The following is a 23,857-nucleotide window of genomic DNA, read 5'->3' on the forward strand; positions in this document are numbered from 1 at the left end:
CCACCACCTTAAACACTCACTCCCTCCACCACCGGCGCACCGTGGCTGCAGTGTGTACCATCTACAAGATGCACTGCAGCAACTCACCAAGGCTTCTTCGGCAGCACCTCCCAAACCCGCGACCTCTTCCACCTAGAAGGACAAGGGCAGCAGGTGCATGGGAACACCACCACCTCCAAGTTCCCCTCCAAGTCACACACCATCCTGACTTGGAAATATATCGCCGTTCCTTCATCGTCACTGGGTCAAAATCCTGGAACTCCCTCCCTAACAGCACTGTGGGAGCACCTTCACTACACGGACTGCAGCGGTTCAAGAAGGCGGCTCACCGCCACCTTCTCGAGGGGCAGCTAGGGATGGGCAATAAATGCTGGCCTCGACAGCGACGCCCACATCCTGTGAACAAATTTTTTTTTAAAGAGACAAGAGAAGAAAATAGGGGAAAGAAACATCTTCTACATTGCTCCACAAGGAAGCTGATTGTACACCTGGATTTAAGAGACAAATAGATGTGTATAGGAACAGGAGCAGGCCATTCAGCCCCTCGAAGCCTGTTCTGCCATTCCATGAGATCATGGCTGATCTATATCCTAACTGCATCTACCCCCTTGGTTCTGTATTCTTTTATACACTTGTCATGCAAAAATCTATCATTTTCAGAATGAAGAGGATTGAAGGCAACGTTCCCTTTAATTTTTTTTTAAGTGCGTGGCCCCTTTAAATTTACTGCACGGTATCTTCTAGCGGCAGCAGCTGGTGAGCGGCCTGCGCGGGGCCTCCCAATTGGTGCTGGCCGCGCTCCCACTCACCATGGGAGGAACATTGATTGAGGGGTGTTGAGGTAAGGATTGAAGATGCTGCCATGACCTCAAAGATGGTCAAATAGAACTGCGCTGTTTCCACACACACTTCCCACCTCTGTTAATCAAAGCTGGCTGCTCAGTTGCCACAGGTAACGTTTCCATGGTCCCAACAGGAGCTAGTGATTTCCATGATTGCCCGTCCTTATCCCTGTAACCTGCGATCCCATTCCTGCTGAGTCACTGATCCAGGGAATGGGCTAATTTTGTTGGGCGTTCGTTCCATGTAACCACTACTCTGACCTCTAGATCTTTGCTCGCAGTCCAAGTTAAATAACCTGCTTGCGATTACATTATCTGTGACTCCGGTTGTTAAATTAGTGGTCGGTAATTCCGTACATCTCTTGGACTTGGAGGCTCTATTGTAATAAAAAGTAACTCTGTTTGAAAGGGAGTGAAAGTTAGTCACACTCCCTTTCTCCCGGTTGTAAGTCTGCCTCATGCTGATGAAGATCCTGATCAATTATTTTTCTCTCTAGGGAATCAGTGGAGCTCTGGCTGTGCTGATGAAGGATGCGATTAAACCCAACCTCATGCAGACATTGGAGGTTTGTGCTGTTTCACCCACATCCGTTAACCTATTTATGTCTTGTCAAATCTGCTAATTTCACATTTGTGGGGAGGGGGTGGGGGCAACATTTAAAAATTAAAATTCCAAGTCATGCGTGACTTTCTCTGCTTTGAGGGTAGCTGTTTCTAAAGAGGAGGCATTGCTGGATCTGGTTCTGGGGAATGAGGTGGGTCAAGTGGAGCAAGTGTCAGTAGGGGAGCATTTAGGGAACAGTGATCATAGTATCATAAGGTTTAGATTAGCTATGGAAAAGGACAAGGAGCAATCTAGAGTAAGAACGTTTAACTGGGGGAAGGCCAATTTCAGTGGGATGAGAACGGATCTGGCCCGGGTAAACTGGAATCAAAGATTGGCAGGCAAAGCTGTAATGGAACAATGGGCTGCCTTTAAAGAGGAAATAGTTCAGGTACAGTTGAGGTACATTCCCACTAGGGGGAAAGGCAGGGCAACTAAAGTCAGGGCTCCCTGGATGACGAAAGAGATAGAGAATACGATGAAGCAGAAAAAGAGCGTGTATGAATCAGGATATATATAGAAAGGTCAGAGGAGAAGTGAAAAAGGAAATAAGAGGGGCAAAGAGAGGGTATGAGAATAGAATGGCAACCAACATAAAAGGTAATCCAAAAGTCTTCTATAGGCATCTAAATAGTAGAAGGATAGTAAGAGGCGGGGTGGGGCTGATTAGAGACCAAAAAGGAGATCTATGCATGGAGGCAGAGGGTATGGCTGAGGTACTAAACGAGTACTTTGCATCTGTCTTCACCAAGGAAGAGGATGCTGCCATAGACATAGTAAAGGAGGAGGTAGTGAAGATACTTGATAGGATAAAAATTGATAGAGGAGGTATTAGAAAGGCTGGCTGTACTTAAAGTAAATAAATTGCCAGGAGCGGATGTGATGCATCCTAGGATACTGAGGGAATTGGGGGAGGAAATCGCGGAGGTACTGGCCATGATATTCCAATCCTCCTTCGATACGGGGGTGGTGCCAGAGGACTTGATAATTGCAAATGCTACACCATTGTTCAAAAAAGGGTGTAAAGATAAACCCAGCAACTACAGGCCAGTCAGTTTGACCTCCGGTAGCTTTTAGAAACAGTAATCGGGGACAAAATTAACAGTCACTTGGACGAGTGTGGATTAATTTAGCAAAGCCAGCATAGATTTGTTAAAGGCAAGTCGTGTTTAACTAACTTCGAGTTTTTTGATGAGGTAACAGAGGGTTGATGAGGACAGTGCGGTTGACGTAGTGTACATGGATTTCCAAAAGGCGTTTGATAAAGTGCCACATAATAGGCTTGCCAGCAAAGTTGAAGCCCATGGAATAAAAGGGACAGTGGCAGCATAGATACGAAATTGGCTAAGTGACAGGAAACAGAGAGTAGTGGTGAACGGTTGTTTTTTGGACTGGAGGAAGGTATACACTGGTGTTCCCCAGGGGTCGGTACTAGGACCACTGCTTTTCTTGATATATATTAGTCACTTGAATGTGGGTGTACAGGACACAATTTCAAAATTTGCAGATGACACAAAACTTCAAAGTATAGTGAACAGCGAGGAGGAGAGTGATAGACTTCAAGAGGACATACACAGTCTGGTGGAATGGGCAGACACGTGGCAGATGAAATTTAATGCTGAAAAGTGTGAAGTGATACATTTTGGTGGAGAGAATGAGGAGAGGACATATAAACTAAAGGGTACAATCCTAAAAGGGGCGCATGAACAGAGACACCTGGGGGTATGTGTGCACACATCGCTGAAGGTGGCAGGGCAGGTTGAGAAAGCAGTTAAAAGGGCTTACGGGACCCTGGGCTTCATGAATAGAGGCATAGAGTACAAAAGTGTGGAAATTATGATGAACCTGTATAAAACACTGGTCCGGCCCCAAAGTCGTAGGAAACGCGACAACCAATTTGCAAACAGCAATGTGATAATGAACAGGTGAGGGATAAATATTGGCCAGGACACCGGGGAGAGCTCCCCTGCTCCTCTTCAAAATAGTGCCGTGGGATCTTTTACTTCCACCTGCAAGGGGAGGCGGGGCCTCGGCTTAACGTCTCATCAGAAAGACATCACCTCCGACAGTGCAGCACCCCCTCAGTACTGCACTGGGAGTGTCGGCCTGGATTTTGTGCTCCAGTCTCTGGAGTGGGACGTGAACCCACGACCTTCTGACTTGGAGGCAAGAGAGGGTGCTACCCACTGAGCCACAGCTGACACCATGAGCATGAAGTACCCCAGGGACATGATGCCAGGAGGTGGTGGGCTACAAGTTAATTATGCATCGGGCTTCACAACTACACTGGACAGGCTGGATGGACCATTCATCATTTCATCACTTCCGTACATTCACAATTTCAGTTGGTTGCTCTTGCCTGAAGCGGTCAATAAAAGGCTGCACATGATGAGCGTAGTTTGCCAGCTGGTTTTTGTGAATGCACTGGTCCAGTAAAGTCCTTTAGGGTTCCACAGCAGTGCTTGTTTTTTTTGGTGGCGGTGTTCTAGATTTCTGGCACTGGAGACCTTTGGTTAGTTATGAAAGTAGAGCTTCGCCTAGTGGTAGCGACTTGTCGCTGAATTTTACAGTGCAGAAACAGGCCATTCAGCCCAACTGGTCCGCGCCGGTGTTCAATGTCCCCTTATTTTTTGGGTGCGCGGTCTCTAAGGGGCTGCAGGGCCCATTCAAAGTTTCACATTGGAAAAGGCGGTTCCGGGCTGTGCGGGACCAGCAGGCGGTGCCGGTGTTTATTCTCCACACGAGCCGACCTTACTTCATCTCAACAGCATACCTTTCTATTCCTTTCTCCCTCGTGTACTTATCTGGCTTCCCCTTAAATGCATCTATGCTATAGTATGCTGTACTTGAATTTTTCCAAAAATTATATATGCACTCTAGGTATAAACTGAAGAGCTGATAACTGAGCTGTATTATACAAGTGTAGCTGTCCTCTGAAAGTATTCGGTACTTCACCTACAAAATGTAATATCCCAATCAATCCCCGTACCTCATCTTTCCGATATCACGGTTTTCTGTTTAGCTTCTACAAAGCTGATGCATGTCACCAGAAAATACGTTTCTACACCATGTTTCCTGCGAGCCCTACTTCTGAAGATGTTTCTGTGGGATGTCTCCATTTTCTTTAGATGAAATAGTTTTTGTGTATTATCATAGAAATTTACGGCACAGAAGGAGGCCATTCGGCCCATCATGCCTGTGCCAGCCGGAAAAGAGCTATCCCGCCTAATCCCACTTTCCAGTCCTGTAGGTTACGGCACTTCCAGGCAATGAGTGTTTCTGCCTCTCCCACCCTTTCAGGCAGTGAGTTCCAGACCCCCACCACCCTCTGGGTGAAAAAAGTTCTCCTCAACTCCCCTCTAATCCTTCTACCCATTACTTTAAATCTGTGCCCCTGGTTATTGACCTCTTTGCTAGGGGAAATAGGTCCTTCCTACCCACTCTATCTGGGCTCCTCATAATTTGATACACCTCAATCAAGTCTCCCCTCAGCCTCCTCTGTTCCAAAGAAAACAACCCCAAGCCTCTCCAGTCTTTCCTCATAGCTAAAATTCTCCAGTCCTTGCAACATCCTCATAAATCTCCTCTGCACCCTCTCTAGTGCAATCACATCTTTCCTGTAATGTGGTGACCAGAACTGTACACAGTACTCGAGTGCGTTCATTTATATTGGGAGAAATCGTTTTTTATGTGTTACTTTGTATTGGGAGAAATAGTTTTTTTTGTGTGTTAATCTATATTAGGGGAAATAGCTTTTGTGTGTTGATCGAGGCGCTCCCGGACACGGATACCTGTGTTTCAGTCCAGGCGCAGCTACCGTGGAAATGGCCACTGACTGATTTTTGTGTTGTTAACAGGGGACTCCCGTGTTTGTTCATGCTGGACCCTTCGCCAACATCGCACATGGAAACTCCTCCATCCTGGCTGACAAAATAGCACTAAAACTAGTTGGGCCTGGTGGGTTTGTAGGTGAGTAACGGGACTGTAGGCGTTCTCCTGGTGTTATACCCGGTTTCTGCAGCTAGAGGCCCCGCGTGGGCGTTGGAAACCTAGGAACAGGGGCAGGCCATTCAGCCCCTTGAGCCTGTTCCACCGTTCATTTAGAATATGCCTGATCTGTCTCTTAACTCCATCTACCTGCCTTGGTTCCATAACTCCTAATAACCTTGCCTAACAAAAATCTTATCAATCTCAGTTCTGACATTTTCAATTGACTCCCCAGCCTCAGCAGTTTATTGAGGGAGGGAGTTCCAGATTTCCACTACCCTTTGTGTGAAGTAGTGCTCCCTCTCATCACCCTTGAACAGCCTGGCTCTCATTTTAAGGTGATGCCTCCTTGTTCTGGACTCCCCCCCGCCCCCCCCCCCCCCACCAGAGGAAATAGTTTCCCTCTACCAACCCTATCAAATCCTTTAACAAAAGCGAAATACTGCGGATGCTGGAAATCAAACAAAAACAGAAAATGCTGGAAATACTCAGCGGGGCAGGCAGCATCCGTGGAGAGAGAAACAGCATAAACACCGGCATGGGCCGAATGGCCTGTTGCCATGCTGTAAAATTCTATAAGTACCTGAACAGTCTGTTTCATGGTGCAGTACGTGATTGGTGCCAGTAGAGTCCCTCAGAGCGCCATTCAAACAGCTCTACCCGCTGGCAGGGAACGGATACTGCAGCATTGCGCAGGTCCAAAATCTTAGAATGAAAGCCTCGCATTTCTATAGCGCCTTTCACCACCTCAGGACGTCCCAAAGAGCTTTACAGCCAATGAAGTACTTTTGAAGTGTCGTAACTGTTGTAATGTAGGAAGCACAGCAGTCAATTTGCACACAGCAAGCTCCCACAAACAGCAATATGATAATGATCAGATAATCTGTGATGTTGGTTGAGGGATAAAAAAAATTTTTTAATTTTTATTCATTGATGGGATGTGGGCGTTGCTGGCTAGGCCTGCATTTAGTGCCCATCCCTAATTGCCCTTGAGAAGATGGTGGTGAGCCGCTGCCTTGAACAACTGCAGTCCATATGGTGTAGGTACACCCACATGGCTGTTAGGAAGGGAGTTCCAAGATTTTGGCCCAGCGACAGTGAAGGAACGGCGATACAGGTCCAAGTCAGGATGGTGTGTGGCTTGGAGGGGAACTTGTAGGTGGTGATGTTCCCATGCGTCTGCTGCCCTTGTCCTTCTAAGTGGTAGAGGTCGCGGGTTTGGAAGGTGCTGTTGAAGGAGCTTTGGCGAGTTGCTGCAGTGCATCTTGTAGATGGTACACACTGCAGCCACAGTGCGCCGGTGGTGGAGGGAGTGAATGTTGAAGGTGGTGGATGGAGTGCCAATCAAGCGGGCTGCTTTATCCTGAATGGTGTCGAGCTTCTTGAGTGTTGTTGGAGCTGCACTCATCCAGGCAAGTGGAGAGTATTGGCCCAGGACACCGGGGAGAACTTCCCTGCTCTTCGAAATAGTGGCCGTGGTATCTTTTCCATCCAGCTGAGAGCAGACAGGGCCTCGGTTTAACGTCTCATCCGAAAAACGGCAGCTCCAACAGTGCAGCACTCCTTCAGTACTGCACTGGGAGTGTCAGCCTAGATTTTTGTGCTCAAGTCTCTGGAGTGGGACTTGCCTCTGAGCCAGAAGGTTGTGGGTTCAAGAGTGCAACCCACTGAGCCACTGGCTGACACTTTTACACCTGATATTGATGTAAATTGGCTGCCGCAGCGCTTCCCACATTACAACAGAGACTCCACTTCAAAAAGTACTTCATTGGCTGTAAAGCGCTTTGAGCCGTCCGGTGGTCGTGAAAGGCGCTATAGAAATGCAAGTCTTTTTTTTGATTGGCTGCTACCTGCAAATGTATCTTCCCATATCTGTTTGGGTTAGTGTATTTCTCACCGTATCTGGACGTGTTTAATTGTCTGTCCTGTTTAATTGTAGTGACGGAGGCGGGTTTTGGAGCAGACATTGGAATGGAGAAGTTCTTCGACATCAAGTGCAGGTACTCGGGTCTGCGCCCCCACGTGGTCGTGCTGGTTGCCACTGTAAGGGCCCTGAAAATGCACGGCGGTGGCCCCACGGTAAGGAGAACGACAACGGGACACATTGACGCAGCGCCTTTAACGTAGAGCAGTGTACCCGAGCATGCCCCAGAGGCGCAAGGGAAATAGCCGCCGCGCCAACAGCAGGAGATTCTGACCGTTACACTCAACCTCGGACAGGGCAGGGTCATTTTGGGCAGCTCCGGGAGATCTCCGCAACAGCAGCCAGGGAGCAACGCGAACCCGCGTTCTCCAGGGCACTGATGCCTTTTACAGCTGAGCAGCCTGATTTGCAAGCTTCAGCCAGGCAATGGGAGTAAGGCCATACAGTTTTACGGGGTTGCTGGCTCTCTCCCCAAGGTTCAGGGTGCATCCTAAGGCACCTGCAGAAAGCCGCCTGGTGGCAGAGGCGGGTTTTAGGTAGGGCCTGAAAGCAGGAGGGGGGAGGTGAATGGGCTTGAGGGAATACCAGAGTGTGGAGCCCAGGCACGGCAGCCACTGGTGGGGCGAAGGGAGCGTATTGGGGTGCACAGAGGCAGAAGACAGAGGAGTGGAGAATTTGGGGGGATTGTAGGGCTGGAGGAGGTTACAGAGGAAGGGAGAGGTGAGGCAATGGAGGGATTTAAACAGGAGGTTGAATATTTTAAAATCGAGACATTGCCTGACCGGGAGCCAATGTAGGTCAGCGAGCACAGGGGTGATGGGTGAGTGGGACATGGGTGCAGAATAGCCGATGTTTGTTTAAGATGAGCTGAAGTTTATGGAGGGATGAAGATGAGAGGCCGGCCAGGAGAGTGTTGGAATAGTCGAGTCTGGTAGTGATTAAGGCGTGAATAAGGGTTTCAGCAGCAGATGGACTGAGGCAGGGCGGAGACGAGCAATATTATGGAAGTGGAAGTTGGCGGTCTTTGTGATGGAGAGGATATGGATTCTGAAGCTCAGCTTGGGATTTTGTAGAATACTGGGATTGTGAACAGCCTGGTTCAGACTGAGGCAGTTGACTGGGAGGGTGATGGAGTCGATGACAAGGGTACGAAGTTTGTGGCAGGTTTTGAAGTACCTCTTTTTTCAGAAAGGTGATTTCAGTATGGCTTACGGATGTGTCAGCCTTGGCTCAGTGGGTAGCACTCTCGCCTCTGAGTCAGCAGGTTATGAGTTCAAGGTCCACTCAAGAGACTTGAACACAAAATCTAGGCTGACACTCCAGTGCAGTACTGAGGGAGTGCTGCACTGTCGGAGGGGCAGTACTGAGGGAGCGCTGCACTGTCGGAGGGGCAGTACTGAGGGAGCGCTGCACTGTCGGAGGGGCAGTACTGAGGGAGCGCTGCACTGTCGGAGGGGCAGTACTGAGGGAGCGCTGCACTGTCGGAGGGGCAGTACTGAGGGAGCGCTGCACTGTCGGAGGGGCAGTACTGAGGGAGTGCTGCACTGTCGGAGGGGCAGTACTGAGGGAGTGCCGCACTGTCGGAGGGGGCGGTACTGAGGGAGTGCCGCACTGTCGGAGGGGGCGGTACTGAGGGAGCGCCGCACTGTCGGAGGGGCAGTACTGAGGGAGCGCCGCACTGTCGGAGGGGCAGTACTGAGGGAGTGCTGCACTGTCGGAGGGGCAGTACTGAGGGAGCGCTGCACTGTCGGAGGGGCAGTACTGAGGGAGCGCTGCACTGTCGGAGGGGCAGTACTGAGGGAGTGCTGCACTGTCGGAGGGGCAGTACTGAGGGAGCGCTGCACTGTCGGAGGGGCAGTACTGAGGGAGCGCTGCACTGTCGGAGGGGCAGTACTGAGGGAGCGCTGCACTGTCGGAGGGGCAGTACTGAGGGAGTGCTGCACTGTCGGAGGGGGCGGTACTGAGGGAGTGCCGCACTGTCGGAGGGGGCGGTACTGAGGGAGTGCCGCACTGTCGGAGGGGGCGGTACTGAGGGAGCGCCGCACTGTCGGAGGGGCAGCACTGAGGGAGTGCCGCACTGTCGGAGGGGCAGTACTGAGGGAGCGCCGCACTGTCGGAGGGGCAGCACTGAGGGAGCGCCGCACTGTCGGAGGGGCAGTACTGAGGGAGTGCTGCACTGTCGGAGGGGCAGTACTGAGGGAGCGCTGCACTGTCGGAGGGGCAGCACTGAGGGAGCGCTGCACTGTCGGAGGGGCAGTACTGAGGGAGTGCCGCACTGTCGGAGGGGCAGTACTGAGGGAGCGCTGCACTGTCGGAGGGGCAGTACTGAGGGAGCGCTGCACTGTCGGAGGGGCAGTACTGAGGGAGCGCCGCACTGTCGGAGGGGCAGTACTGAGGGAGTGCTGCACTGTCGGAGGTGCCGTCTTTTAGCTGAGACACTAAACCAAGTACTATTTTGAAGAAGAGCAGGGGAGTTCTCCCCGGTGTCCTGGCCAATATTTATCCCTCAACCGACATCACTATAATAGATTATCTGGTTATTGTCTTATTGCTGTTTGTGGGAGCTTGCTGTGCGCAAATTGGCTGCCGCATTTCCTACATTCCAACAGTGACTACTTCATTGGCTGTAAAGCGCTTCGGGATTTATGTTCCCTCTAATTTTTTGGGGGGGGGGTGGCGGTGGTGGCCCCTTTAATGGGCTGCGCGGCCCATTCAAATTTCCGTGCATGCGCGGTTTTTCCATTGTAAAGCCGGTGAGCGGCCTGCGTGGGACCTCCAGACCGCTGCGCGACTGTGCAGCTTAACGGGAACATTGTTTGGATGTCCTGAGGTTGTGAAAGGTGCCATATAAATGCAAATTCTTTCTTTCATGGCCGCATTTCAAACCAAGTTCTAACACTTTTTTCCCGTAATTTTACTGTAGGTGACTGCAGGCGTCCCACTGCCGAAGGAATATGTCGAAGAGGTAAATTCTGATGGGTTGTATTTCCCTGTGAATAGGTTTGTTGCCTCTCCGCGGTGGTGGTGGATGGATTGGAGTTTCTTAGGCTAGGATTGGGACCCTTTGAAGTAGGACTGGGTTTAGGTGTTTAAACATTCTTGAGGCTCTGCTACCAGCATATTATGATAAACTAAAAGGGTTTGAACCTTGAACAGAGACCGAGGGCAATAATCGAGCAGAATTTGTATTACAAACGGCCACAGAACTGCTAATAAATTCGCTCTCAATCGTGTGCAGAGCAGTAAAATTACTTGCTGAGTGTCGTGCACCGGCTTTGGTTGACTGAGCTGCGCATTGCGGTTGTCTCCTCCGTGTGTTTGTTGGCACTTGACCCGGAGTGTGATCTCTCCTCTGTTTTGCGTAGAACCTGGACTTGGTGGGGAAGGGCTGCAGTAACCTCCGTAAACAGATCGAGAATGCAAACACATTCGGAGTTGCAGTGGTGGTGGCGGTCAATGCCTTCAAGTGAGTACGGGTTCCGCAGTCATCCTTTTGTCAGCGCGTCTCGGTACGTGGCATTCTTGGGGGTGGGTGTCCGAGACTCGCTCTAGAACTTGCGCACTAATCTAGACTGACCCTCCACCGCAGCACTGAATGAGTCCTTCAAATGAGTCGTTAAACCGAGGTCCTGTCTCCCTGTTCTAGTGGAAGCTAAAGATGTGAAGGGTGTACTCCTGTATTGCACTGCTCTAAAGGGTGTACTTGTGTATTGCGCTGGTGTGGATGGTGTACTCCTGTATCGCGCTGCTCTGAAGGGCATACTCGTGTATCGCGCTGATGTGAGGGACGTGCTCCATGTTTCGCGCTGGTGTGAAGGGCATACTCGTGTGTGGCACTGGTGTGAGGGACGTGCTCCATGTTTCGCGCTGGTGTGAAGGGTGTACTCGTGTGTGGCGCTGGTGTGGAGGGCGTACTCATCAGTGTTCCCTATAAGGTGCGTGCGCTGCTCTGAGGATCCCGCACAGCCGGCTTGCCGGCATTTCAATGTAAAAACCGTGCATGCGCGGTATTTCGATTGGCCCGTACAGCACCTTAAAGGGACCGCGCAGGGCCAAAATAAATTACAGGGAACATAGGTACTCGTATCATATTGGTGTGGAGGGCGTACTCATGTATCGCGCTGTTGTGGAGGGTGTACTGTCGTGCTGCGTAGGCCATGTTCATATGGTACAGCGCTGCTCCAGGGGTCGGACTTTTACTTGTAATATCCAATTCTCTGTCGCCTGATGCTTGTGTTGTGAGCTGGTTTGGCCTGTGTTACCAGCAGATCCTTCTGTCCTCCTGCAGATCAGACACAGAGGCTGAACTCGACCTGGTGTGCAGCACGGCCAAGGAAGTGGGTGCGTTTGACGCTGTGAAATGCACTCATTGGGCCGAAGGAGGGCAGGGAGCGGTCGAACTTGCCAAAGCCGTACAGAGAGCTTCTCAGCTGGAGAGTGACTTCAAATTCCTCTACCAATTGGAGGTAAGAATTCATTTTGCTATTTCCCATTGAGCCATACAGGAAAATTTCTCTCACTGTAAAGAGTACCCGGATTAAATTTGTGCCGCAGTCTCCCCTTTTTAATAGGAACATAGGAAGATAGGAACAGGAGGAGACCATTCAGCCCCTTGAGCCTGTTCCGCCATTCAGTTAGATCATGGCTGATCTTAACTCCATTTACCCGCCTTGGTTCTGGAAATGGAGATGTAGAATCATCTCCACTCCTGAACTGATGATGTGGAGAAGGTCATTGATGAAGCAGTTGAAGGTGTTTGGGCCTAGGACGATTCCCTGTAGTGATGTCGTAAGAACATAAGAAATAAGAGCAGGAGTAGGCCATATGGCCCCTCAAGCCTGCTCCGCCATTCAATAAGATCATGGCTGGTCATTGTGTCTTCTACTGTGAAGACAGATACAAAATATTTGTTGAACATTTCTGCCATTTCCTTATTCCCCATAATAATTTCTCCTGTCTCAGCCTCTAAGGGACCAACGTTTACTTTTGCTACTCTTTTCCTTTTTACATACTTGTAGAAGCTCTTACAATCTGCTTTTATATTTCTTGCTAGTTTTCTCTCATTCTATTTTTTCCCTTTTTATCAATTTTTTGGTCAACGTTTGCTGGTTTCGGAAACTCTCCCAATCCTCAGGCTTACTATTATTCTTTGCAACATTATAAGTTTCTTCTTTGAATCTAATACTATCCTTAACTTCTTTAGTTAGCCACGGTTGGATCACTTTTCCCGTGGAGTTTTTGTTTCTCAATGGAATGTATTTTTGTTGAGAATTATGAAATATTTCTTTAAATGCTAGCCACTGCTTATCTACCGCCATACCTTTTAATCTATTTTTTCCAATCTACCTTAGCCAACTCGCCCCTCATACCTATGTAGTTGGCTTTATTTAAGTTTAAGACTCTAGTTTCGAACTTGGGAAAGTCACTCTCAAAATTAATGTGAACTTCTATCATATTATGATCACTCTGCCCCAGAGGATCCTTTACTATGAGATTGCTAATTAACCCTGTCTCATTACACAATACAAGATCTAAAATAGCCTGTTCCCTGGTTGGTTGGTCCTAGGCTGCGACGACTGACCAACAACCACTGCCATCTTCCTCTCAATCGGGTATGATTCCAGCCACTGGACGATTTACATAAGAAGCAGGAGTAGGAGTAGGCCATATGGCCCCTCGGGCCTGCTCCGCCATTCAGTAGGATCATGGCTGATCCGAATCTAGACTCACGTCCACTTCCCTGCCCGCTCGCCGTAACCCCTAATTCCTTTATCAGCTAGGAAACTGTCTATCTCCATTTTAAATTTATTTAATGTTGCAGCTTCCCCAGCTCTCTCGGGTAGCAAATTCCATAGATTTACTACCCTCTGAGTGAAGAAGTTTCTCCTCATCTCAGTTTTGAAAGGGCAGCCCCTTATTCTAAGATTATGCCCCCTAGTTCTAGTCTCACCCATCAGTGGAAACATCCTCACCGCATCCACCCGATCAAGCCCCCTCACAATCTTATATGTTTCGATAAGATCGCCTCTCATTCTTCTGAACTCCAATGAGTAGAGCCCCAACCTACTCAACCTTTCCTCATACGTCAACCCCCTCATCTCCGGAATCAACCAAGTGAACCTTCTCTGAACCGCCTCGAGAGCAAGTATATCTTTTCTTAAATATGGAAACCAAAACTGCACGCAGTATTCCAGGTGTGGCCTCACCAATACCCTGTATGACTGAAGCAAGACTTCCCTGTTTTTATACTCCATCCCCCTTGCAATAAAAGCCAAGATTCCATTGGCCATCCTTATCACCTGCTGCACCTGCATACTAACCTTCTGTGTTTCATGCACCAGGACCCCCAGATCCCTTTGTACTGTAGCACTTTGCAGTTTCTCTCCATTTAGATAATAACTTGCTCTTTGATTTTTTCTGCCAAAATGCATAACCTCACACTTTCCAACATTATATTGCATCTGCCAAATCTCTGCCCACTCACTTAGCCTGTCTATGTCCTTTTGCAGGTTTTTTATGTCCTCCTCACTCACTGCTTTCCCTCCCATCTTTGTATCGTCGGCAAACTTGGATATGTTGCACTCGGTCCCTTCCTCCAAATCGTTAATATAGATTGTAAAGAGTTGGGGTGCCAGCACTGACCCCTGCGGAACACCACTGGTTACTGATTGCCAGCCCGAGAACGAACCATTTATCCCAACTCTGTTTTCTGTTAGAGAGCCAGTCTTCCACCCATGCCAGTATATTACCCCGAATCCCGTGATTTTTTATCTTGATCAGTAATCTTTTGTGTGGAACCTTGTCAGATGCCTTTTGGAAGTCCAAATACACTACATCCACTGGTTCCCCTTTATCCACCCTGTATGTTACATCCTCAAAGAATTCGAGCAAATTTGTCAAACATGACTTCCCCTTCATAAAACCATGCTGACTCTGTCCTATTAAATTATGTTTATCCAAATGCTCTGTTACTGTTTCCTTAATAATGGACTCCAACGTTTTGCCAACCACAGATGTTAGGCTAACTGGTCTATAGTTTCCGGCTTTTTGTCTACTACCCTTCTTAAATAAGGGTGTTACATTAGCAGTTTTCCAATCTGCCAGGACCTTTCCTGAGTCCAGGGAGTTTTGGAAAATAATCACCAATGCATCCACAATCCCTACCGCCACTTCTCTCAAGACCCTAGGATGTAGGCCATCAGGTCCGGGGGATTTATCTGCCTTAAGTCCCATTACCCGCCTTTGACCCCCATTGACCTCAGTATAGAGAGGAGCAATGGCGATGGTTCTAGATATTGGGAATCGGAGTTCTAAAGAAAGGTTCAGGATGGTCGAATACAGAGGGAATTTCCGAGCAAACTGTTCCTCATGATGTAGGGTTCAATTCCCACTGGATTTATCCTTGGGGCCCCTCCTATTTCTCATCTATATGCTGCCCCTCGACGACATCATCCGAAAACGCATCAGATTTCACATGTACACTGATGACACCCACCTCTGCCTCATCACCACCACCTCGCTCGACCCCTCCATTGCCTCTGATTTGTCACGATGAGCAGAAATTTCTTCCAACTAAATATCGGGAAGACCAAAGCCATTGCCTTTGGTGCCCGCCACAAAATGTTGTTTGTCGGGTTCAGTCGCTCCAGTCGCTGAAGGTAAGCATGCAGGTGCAGCAGGCGGTTAAGAAGGCAAATGGTATGTTGGCCTTCATAGCGAGAAGATTTGAGTACAGGAGCAAGAATGTCTTGTTGCAGTTGTACAGGGCCTTGGTGAGACTACACCTTGAGTATTGTGTGCAGTTTTGGTCGCCTTATCTGAGGAAGGATGTTCTTGCCATGGAGAGACTGCAGCGAAGATTCACCAGGCTGGTACCTGGGATGGCAGGAATGACATATGAAGAGAGATTGGATCAATTAGGCTTGTATTCGCTGGAGTTTAGAAGAATGAGAGGGGATCTCATTGAAACTTATAAAATTCCAACAGGACTAGACAGACTAGATGCAGGAAGGATGTTCCCGATGGCGGGAGAGTCCAGAACCAGGGGTCACAGTCTAAGGATAAGGGGTAAGCCATTTAGGACAGAGATGAGGAGGAATTTCTTCACCCAGAGAGTGGTGAACCTGTGGAATTCTCTACCACAGAAGACAGTTGAGGCCAATTCATTAAATATATTCAAGAAGGAGTTGGATATACTTCTTCAGGCTAAAGGGATCAAGGGATATGGGGAGAAGGCAAGGACAGGGTACTGAATTTGGATGATCAGCCATGATCTCATTGAATGGCAGAGCAGGCTCGAGGGGCCGAATGGCCTACTCCTGCTCCTATCTTCTATGTTTCTATGTTTGTTAATGCTCCTGTGAAGTGCCTTGGGTAATTTTATACTATGTTAAAGACGCTAAGTGCAAGTAGTTGTGGTTAAAATGAGGAAGTTAGGGGTGAGAGTTAAAAACACGGGGAACTTTTTCACTCGAAGGGTAATGGAGTAGTGTCAGCTGTGGCTCAGTGGGTCGCTCTCTCGCCTCTGAGTCAGAAGGTTGTGGGTTCAAGTCCCACTCCAGAGACTTGAGCACAAAAATCTAGGCTGACACACCCAGTGCAGGACTGAGGGAGCGCCGCACTGTCAGAGGTGCCGTCTTTCAGATGAGATGTTAAACTGAGGCCCCGTCTGCTCCCTCAAGTGGACAAGAAAGATCCCACAGCACTAGTTCAAAGAAGAGCAGGGGAGTCCTAGCTGTTTTTGTGACTGGAAGCCTGTGGCCAGTGGGGTACCACAGGGATCGGTGCTGGGTCCCTTGCTGTTTGTGGTCTACATTAATGACTTGGATATGAATGTAAAAGGTATGATCAGTAAGTTCGCGGATGATACAAAAATTGGTAGGGTGGTAAATAGCGAGGAGGGTAGCCTCAGTCTGCAGGACGATATAGATGGGTTGGTCAGATGGGCAGAACAGTGGCAAATGGAATTTAACCCGGAAAAGTGCGAGGTGATGCACTTTGGGGGGACTAACAAGGCAAGGGAATACACAATGAATGGTAAGACCCTAGGCAAGACGGAGGGTCAGAGGGATCTGGGTGTGCAAGTACACAGATCCCTGAAGGCGGCGGAACAGGTGGATAAGGTGGTAAAAAAGGCATATGGGATACTTGCCTTCATTAGCCGAGGCATTGAATATAAGAGCAAGGAGGTTATGATGGAACTGTATAAAACACTGGTTAGGCCACAGTTGGAATACTGTGTGCAGTTCTGGTCGCCACACTACAGGAAGGATGTGATCGCGTTGGAGAGGGTGCAGAGGAGGTTCACCAGGATGTTACCGGGGCTGGAGCGCTTCAGCTATGAAGAGAGACTGGGCAGATTGGGTTTGTTTTCCTTGGAGCAGAGGAGGCTGAGGGGGGACATGATTGAGGTGTACAAAATTATGAGGGGCATAGATAGGATGGATGCTGAGGAGCTTTTTCCCTTAGTAGAGGGGTCAATAACTAGGGGGCATAGATTCAAGGTAAAGGGCGGGAGGTTTAGAGGGGATTTGAGAAAGAACTTTTTCACCCAGAGGGTGGTTGGAGTCTGGAACTCACTGCCTGAAAGGGTTGTGGAGGCAGGAACCCTTACAACATTTAAGAAGCATTTGGATGAGCACTTGAAATGCCATAGCATACAAGGCTACGGACCAAATGCTGGAATATGGGATTAGATCAGACAGGGCTTGATGGCCGGCGCGGACACGATGGGCCGAAGGGCCTCTATCCGTGCTGTATGACTCTAATATTCATCCCTCAATCAACATCACTAAAAGCAGGCGATCTGGTCATTATCACATTGCTGTTTGTGGGAGCTTGCTGTGCACAAATTGGCTGCCACGTTTCCAAATTACAACAGTGACCACACTTCAAAAAAAGTACTTAATTGGCTGTAAAGCGCTTTCAGACATCCGGTGGTCGTGAAAAACGCTGTAGAAATGTAAGTCTTTCTTCTTTCTAGTGGGTTAAGTTATCAGTGAATTTACAACAGAAAGGGGAGAAATTCACCCGAAAATCATTTGTTAAATTATTGATGTGTTGGGACTAATGTTTTTGTATTCGGCACACCCGGCAAAGGGAGTTGCCAGACATGCTCAATAATCTCTGTGTCTCTGAGTATTTTTAAATGCTCTGCCTTTTATTGCACGGGACTTTGACTGTGTTCTCTTTCTTTTACAAAGCTGCCCATTGTGGACAAAATCCGAACCATTGCCAAGAGAATCTATGGTGCCGCTGACGTGGAGCTCAGCCCCGAGGCACAGCAGAAAGTGGAGCTTTACACCAAACAGGTAACGACAGCTGGTCAGCTTCATACACCCGGCCCACTCCCAATACAGCAGGTTGGTCCAACATATTACCAAGTACAGTTCCCAACCATTTATGAAGCCTACCCATGAAAGAGACCCTGCGATAGATTTAGCAGCCTTCCCTGTCTCAGTGATTCAGTGACTGATTCTATTCTGTCCCATCCCGGGGCTGATCCGAACTCGATTCCCAATCCCCCAATCCAAACCGGTGTAGCCACTTTGAGAAAGAACAGGAACAAAGAAGGGAACAGATGGATTCCAATTCATAGAAACATAGAAGATAGGAGCAGGAGTAGGTCATTCGGCCCTTCGAGCCTGCTCCGCCATTCAATGAGATCAAGGCTGATCATCCAAACTCAGTACCCTGTCCCTGCTTTCTCCCCATATCCCTTGATCCCTTTAGCCTTAAGAAATATATCCAACTCTTTCTTGAATATATTTAATGAACTGGCCTTCACCGCCCTCTGTGGCAGAGAATTCCACAGGTTCACCACTCTCTGGGTGAAGAAATTCCTCCTCATCTCTGTCCTAAATGGCCTACCCCTTATCCTTAGACTGTGACCCCTGGTTCTGGACTCACCGACCATCGGGAACATCCTTCCTGCATCTAGTCTGTCCAGGCCTGACAGAATTTTATAGGTTTCGATGAGATCCCCTCTCAATCTTCTAAACTCCAGTGAGTATAAGCCCAATCGACACAATCTCTCCTCATACGTCATTCCTGCCATAATTCCAGCCCCCGTGGTTACTCCCAAGGTTCCCCCTCATTTATTTTTTCCTGGGTGTGTGGCCCATTTATCGGGCTGCGCGGCCCAAGTGTCATGCATGTGCGAAATTTCACATTTAAAAAGCCGTTCCCGGGCTGCGCAGGTCCAGCAGACAGCTTAGCGGGAACGTTGGTTACTGCTCGATCAGTTTATCAGTTGACTGTCGGCGCACCCCTTTTAACACAGAGACAGACACTGTCTGAAACAGCCGCCGTGCTTAACGTATTATAAGCAACGCCATTGTAATTGACTCCTATGGTCCTGGCAAATGGTTACTGCTATTTGCCTGATATAGTCGACTGCCCGTGATAAGTGTGGACAGTGTAAGTGGTAGGGACTGTGTTAAGATCAGTGAGTGACAGTGTAAGTGGTGGGACTGTGTTTAGATCAGTGAGTGACGGTGTGGACGGTGTAAGTGGTGGGACTGTGTTTAGATCAGTGAGTGACGGTGTGGACGGTGTAAGTGGTGGGGACTGTGTTTAGATCAGTGAGTGACGGTGTAAGTGGTGGGGACTGTGTTTAGATCAGTGAGTGAATGAAGGCGAAGTCTCCTTGCCTCTCTAACTTCCCTTCTCCTTTTTGTTCAGGGGTTTGCAGATCTACCCATCTGCATGGCAAAGACTCATCTGTCTTTATCTCACGAGCCAGAGAAGAAGGGAGCGCCAACTGGATTCATTCTGCCAATCCGGGATATCCGGGCAAGTGTTGGTGCGGGTTTCCTGTACCCGCTAGTGGGCACGGTGAGTGTCAGCACAGATAAATGTGAGGTATTACATTTTGGTCGGAAGAATAGGGAGATCACTTATCACTTGGAGGGTGGGTGTCTAGGTGGGGTAGAGGAACAAAGGGATCTCGGAGTACAAATATACAAATCACTAAAAGTTGAGCCACAGGTTAGCAAGGCCGTAAAAAAAGCAAACCAAACACTAGGGTTTATTTCTGGAGGGATAGAATTGAAAAGTAGGGAAGTTATACTAAACCTGTATCGAACCTTGGTTAGACCACACTTGGAGCACTGCGTACAGTTCTGGTCTCCATATTATAAAAAGGATATAGAGGCACTGGAGAGGGTGCAGAGAAGATTTACAAGGATGATACCAGAAATGCGAGGGTATACATCTCAGGAAAGGATGAACAGGCTGGGTCTCTTTCCTCTTGAAAAGAGATGGCTGAGGGGTGACCTAATAGAGGTCTTTAAAATTCTGAGAGGTTTTGATAAAGTGGATACAGAGAGAATGTTTCCACTTGTGGGGAAGAGCATAACTAGAGGCCATCAATATAAGATAGTCACCAAGAAATCCAATAGGGAATTCAGGAGAAACTTCTTTACCCAGAGAGTGGTGAGAATGTGGAACTCGCTCCCACAGGGAGTGGTTGAAGCGAATAGTGTAGATTCATTTAAGGGGAGGCTGGACAAGTATATGAGGGAGAAGGGAATAGAGGGTTATACTGATAGATTTAGATGAGGAAAGACGGGAGGAGGCTCGAGTGGAGCATAAACACCGGCATGGACTGGTTGGACCGAATGGCCTGTTTCTGTGCCGTATATCCTATGTAAACTGGGCTTTAAGGGTTAAATCATGAGGATAAGTTGCATAAACTTGGCTTGTATTCCTTCAAGTTTAGAAGGTTGAGGGGTTAGCTAATCGAGGTACTTAAAATGTTGAAGTGATTTGATAGGGTAGATAGAGAAAAATGATTTCCTCTGGTGGGGGAATCCAGAACAAGGGGAGCAGAACCTTAAAATTAGAGCCAGGCCGTTCAGGGGTGATGTGAGGAAGCACGTCTTCACACAAAGGGTAGTGGAAATCTGGAACTCACTGCCCTGCAAAGCTGTGGTTGCTGGGGGTCAGTTGAAACTCTTGAGACTGAGATTGATGGGGTTTATTGGGTGATGGAGTTAAGTTACAGATCAGCCATGATTTAATTGAATGGCAGAACAGGCTCGAGGGGCCGAATGGCCTCCTCTTGTTCCTATGAACGCAGCGTGATTGGGATTGAGGGAATGTTCCTCCAGTCAGGAGTTACCACTTACAACAGAGAGAAGTGCACTGCTCATCCAGAAGTGTGTTGCCCTAGTTCCTTTTAACTCTACGGATCAGTTTGACGGAGTTCTGATGCCTGCAGTATTGGAGCAGCTCCATGGACCGTGACCTGGGGGGGTTGGGGTGGGACAGGTGGAGAAACATCAGGTGCGGCAAGAAGACGCTCGGGGTCGAGAGAGGGGTAGGGTCTGAAGGTGGTGATGCAGTAATAACAGCAACCTCAAGCAGCCAGCTTATTATTAAAAATAAAATGGTAGATGGGAAATCCAGTGGGAGTTGGCGGTTGGGGGGGGAGGAGATCTCGCGCTGTGACTCGACTCCAGCCACCCCCTCAGACACGACTGGAGATCTTTCTCGAAGCCGCCAGGTTCTGGGGGAAACCTGTAGATTCCTCCTATCGGTTATACCTAGGTGTGATAGCGTGCTGTGTATTATGAATTTATGTGAAATTATCATCTTTGGTAGGAAGAATAGAAAAGCAGAAAGTTAACATGCAGGTACAGCAAGCAATTAGGAAGGTAAATGGTATGTTGGCCTTTATTGCAAGGGGGTTGGAGTATAAGAGTAAGGAAGTCTTGCTGCAATTATATAGGGCCCTGGTGAGACCACACCTGGAGTACTGTGTACAGTTTTAGTCTCCTTACCTAAGGAAGGATATACCTGCCATAGAGGGAGTGCACCGAAGCTTCACTAGACTGGTTCCTGAGATGGGAGAGTTGTCCAATGATGCGAATGGGCCTATATTCTCAAGTTCAGAAGAATGAGCGCTGATCTCGTTGAAGCGTATAGGCTTGAGAGGCTGTTTCCCCTGGTTGGAGTGTCTAGAACTAAGGGTCATAGAGTCAGGATAAGGGGTCGGCCATTTAGGACCGAGATGAGAAATTTCTTCATGAAAAAGTTTGATAGTCTTTGGAATTCTCTGCCCCAGAGGGCTGTGGAGGCTCAGTTGTTGAGTACATTCAAGACAGAGATCGATAGACTTTTGGCTATTAAGTGATATGGGGCTAGGGCGGGAGAGTGGAGCTGAGGTCAATGATCAGCTATGATCTTATTGAATGGCGGAGCAGGCTCGAGGGGGCCGAATGGCCGACTCCTGCTCCTAATTCTTATGTTCTTGTGTATGTACTGTAGCAGGAAGTGGAGTGCAGTCCTGTCACGGCGCTCTCTGCCTTCAGCCTGCTCTCGTTTATTCTACCTCCCACCCCATTGCAGTCTGTGCGTGCGTGTTATTGTGTAACTAATGGGGGGGAAGTAGCTGGTGAATCGCGGACGTCGTTGATGTAAAACTAATATTAGCAGAGTCAGGGTGGGCGTTTTGTTTTTTTGTGTGGTCTTTGGATGCAGAAAAACATGTGATTCGGATAGAATACCTGCCATCTGTGGGTGTTCAATAGAAACTAATCCTCAACAGCTAGATAGCAGGGCAGAAAGAGAATACGAGCAACCTGTTGTGAGTTCCTGTTAATTATGTATAAAAGGGATGTGGTGGCACAAGGTCAGAGGCAGCAGCTGACGAGGAGGCAGGCACGCCTGATCACACAAGCGTCCTTCTAATTCTCTTTTTTTATTCATTCACGGGATGTGGGCGTCACTGGCAAGGCCAACATTTATTGCCCGTCTCTAATTGCCCTTGAGAAGGTCTTCTTGAACCGCTGCAGTCCGTGTGGTGAAGGTGCTCCCACAGTGCTGTTAGGGAGGGAGTTCCAGGATTTTGACCCAGCGACCATGAAGGATTGGCGATATACTAAGTCAGGATGGTGTGGGACTTGGAGGAGAACTTGGAGGTGGTGGTGTCCCCATGCATCTGCTGCCCTTGTCCTTCTAGGTGGTAGAGATCGTGGGTTTGGGAGGTGCTGTCGAAGGTGGTACACACTGCAGCCTCGGTGCACTGGTGGTGGAGGGAGTGGATGTTTCAGGTGGTGGATGGGGTGCCAATCAAGCCCACTGAGCAGCCTTTCCACGTCCTCAAGTCGGAGACGCGCAAATTTATACTTAATCTATACGAAACCCACTCGCTTTATTTTCCAAACCCTACCCTCTCCCCCTGAAGGCACGGACTCTTGTAAGTTTTCGTGTGTGACCAGCAGTTACTGGGACCAGTTAATGTAATGGCTCTGGTAAGTGCACTGCACGCTGACGCACACAGCCCAGGAAGGTCGCGGGCTTGATCCCTGGTCTGCGCTGGGCTATCGGCTGGGTCTGCAGTGGGGAGAGCTGGAATGATCCTGTGTCCCGGTGGGCAGGGAATAACCAGGGTTCCCACTCCTGAGCACCGTGTGAACTCCAGGGGTGGGGGGGACGGGATATCGCCCACAGTTGGAATACCCTGCCGACCATCAGTGTCTCGTTTCACATGGGAATGACCTGTGGAGGGTCCGGTGGTATCGTGGTTCTGTTACTGGGCCAGTAATGCAGATAACCTGAGTTCAAATCCCACCGTGGGCAGCTTGAGAATTTGAATATTAAAAATATCTGTAAAAGTGACCGTGAAGCTGTCGGATTGTCGTAAAAAGCCAACCGGTTCACTAACGTCGCTTTAGGGAAGGAAACCTGCTGTCTTTACCCGGTCTGGGCCTATACGTGACTCCAGTCCCACACCACATGGTTGATTTTTTAACTGTCCTCTGACGTGGCCCAGCAAGACAACTAGGGGATGGGCAATACATGTCAGCCTTGCCTGCGCCGCCCACATCCCGAGAATGAATAAAAAAGTCAATAGTTTGGGTGAATTAGCGACGGTTGGCTGGAGCCGGTGCAACTGTACCTCATGTAGTGGCGCTTCTTAGTTTCCAAACAGGCAGGCCACTGAGCTGTGGGGCCTTTAACAACGAGTAGACGCGTGTCGAAATAAAACGTTCCCAAACGTAGCTTTGTCTTTTAAACTGTTTACTATAACACTTAACAAACGGAATTACAAAGCAAACACGTATAAACGAACACGGTCAAAAACTGTACTGCTCCAAACCTCACAGCTTCTGCCTCTTTCACCACGTGCAGTTTAAAACTGTAAGATGGCTGCACCCATGTGTGGCTTAGGGACTGTTCCATTGTGGCAAGAATGAAGGGGGTGTCGGACTATACTACTGGAGCAAGAAAATAGGGGGTTTCTTAATACAATAAGTCGTTCAGGTAAATTAACTATTATGCCATTTAGCCACTATTTTAAAGTATTTTCTTAAGCTTTTATGGCTCTTACATTCCGGCCCCTAATTGACTAGGCACATGAAGCATATCAATTACTCAAACATTAAGAGTCATAAACTAATGAGTTCAACATATTTACAATACAAGTGTCCACTTTTTTCTTTCGTTCAGGAGCTTTTCACGCTGCTTCTTGTAGCAGGCAGAGCTTTGTGATCG

General features: G+C 48.6%; 1 protein-coding gene across 3 annotated transcripts in view; it reads left to right on the forward strand.

The window, feature by feature from the left end:
- The window catches only part of mthfd1b (methylenetetrahydrofolate dehydrogenase (NADP+ dependent) 1b), a 105,480-nt gene that overhangs the window by 67,393 nt on the left and 14,230 nt on the right, over positions 1-23,857 (forward strand). For all 3 annotated transcript variants that reach the window (XM_086002572.1, XM_086002571.1, XM_086002570.1), the window contains exons 19-26: positions 1,340-1,408; positions 5,304-5,415; positions 7,373-7,512; positions 10,281-10,322; positions 10,723-10,823; positions 11,646-11,823; positions 17,560-17,667; positions 19,040-19,192. In XM_086002572.1, the coding sequence (XP_085858698.1) occupies positions 1,340-1,408; positions 5,304-5,415; positions 7,373-7,512; positions 10,281-10,322; positions 10,723-10,823; positions 11,646-11,823; positions 17,560-17,667; positions 19,040-19,192 (903 nt within the window). The remainder of the gene's footprint in view (positions 1-1,339; positions 1,409-5,303; positions 5,416-7,372; positions 7,513-10,280; positions 10,323-10,722; positions 10,824-11,645; positions 11,824-17,559; positions 17,668-19,039; positions 19,193-23,857) is intronic.

Source organism: Somniosus microcephalus, chromosome 12, assembly GCF_052327205.1.
Source record: "Somniosus microcephalus isolate GS21.2 chromosome 12, FLI_Smic_1.0, whole genome shotgun sequence".
Lineage (NCBI taxonomy): Eukaryota > Metazoa > Chordata > Chondrichthyes > Squaliformes > Somniosidae > Somniosus > Somniosus microcephalus.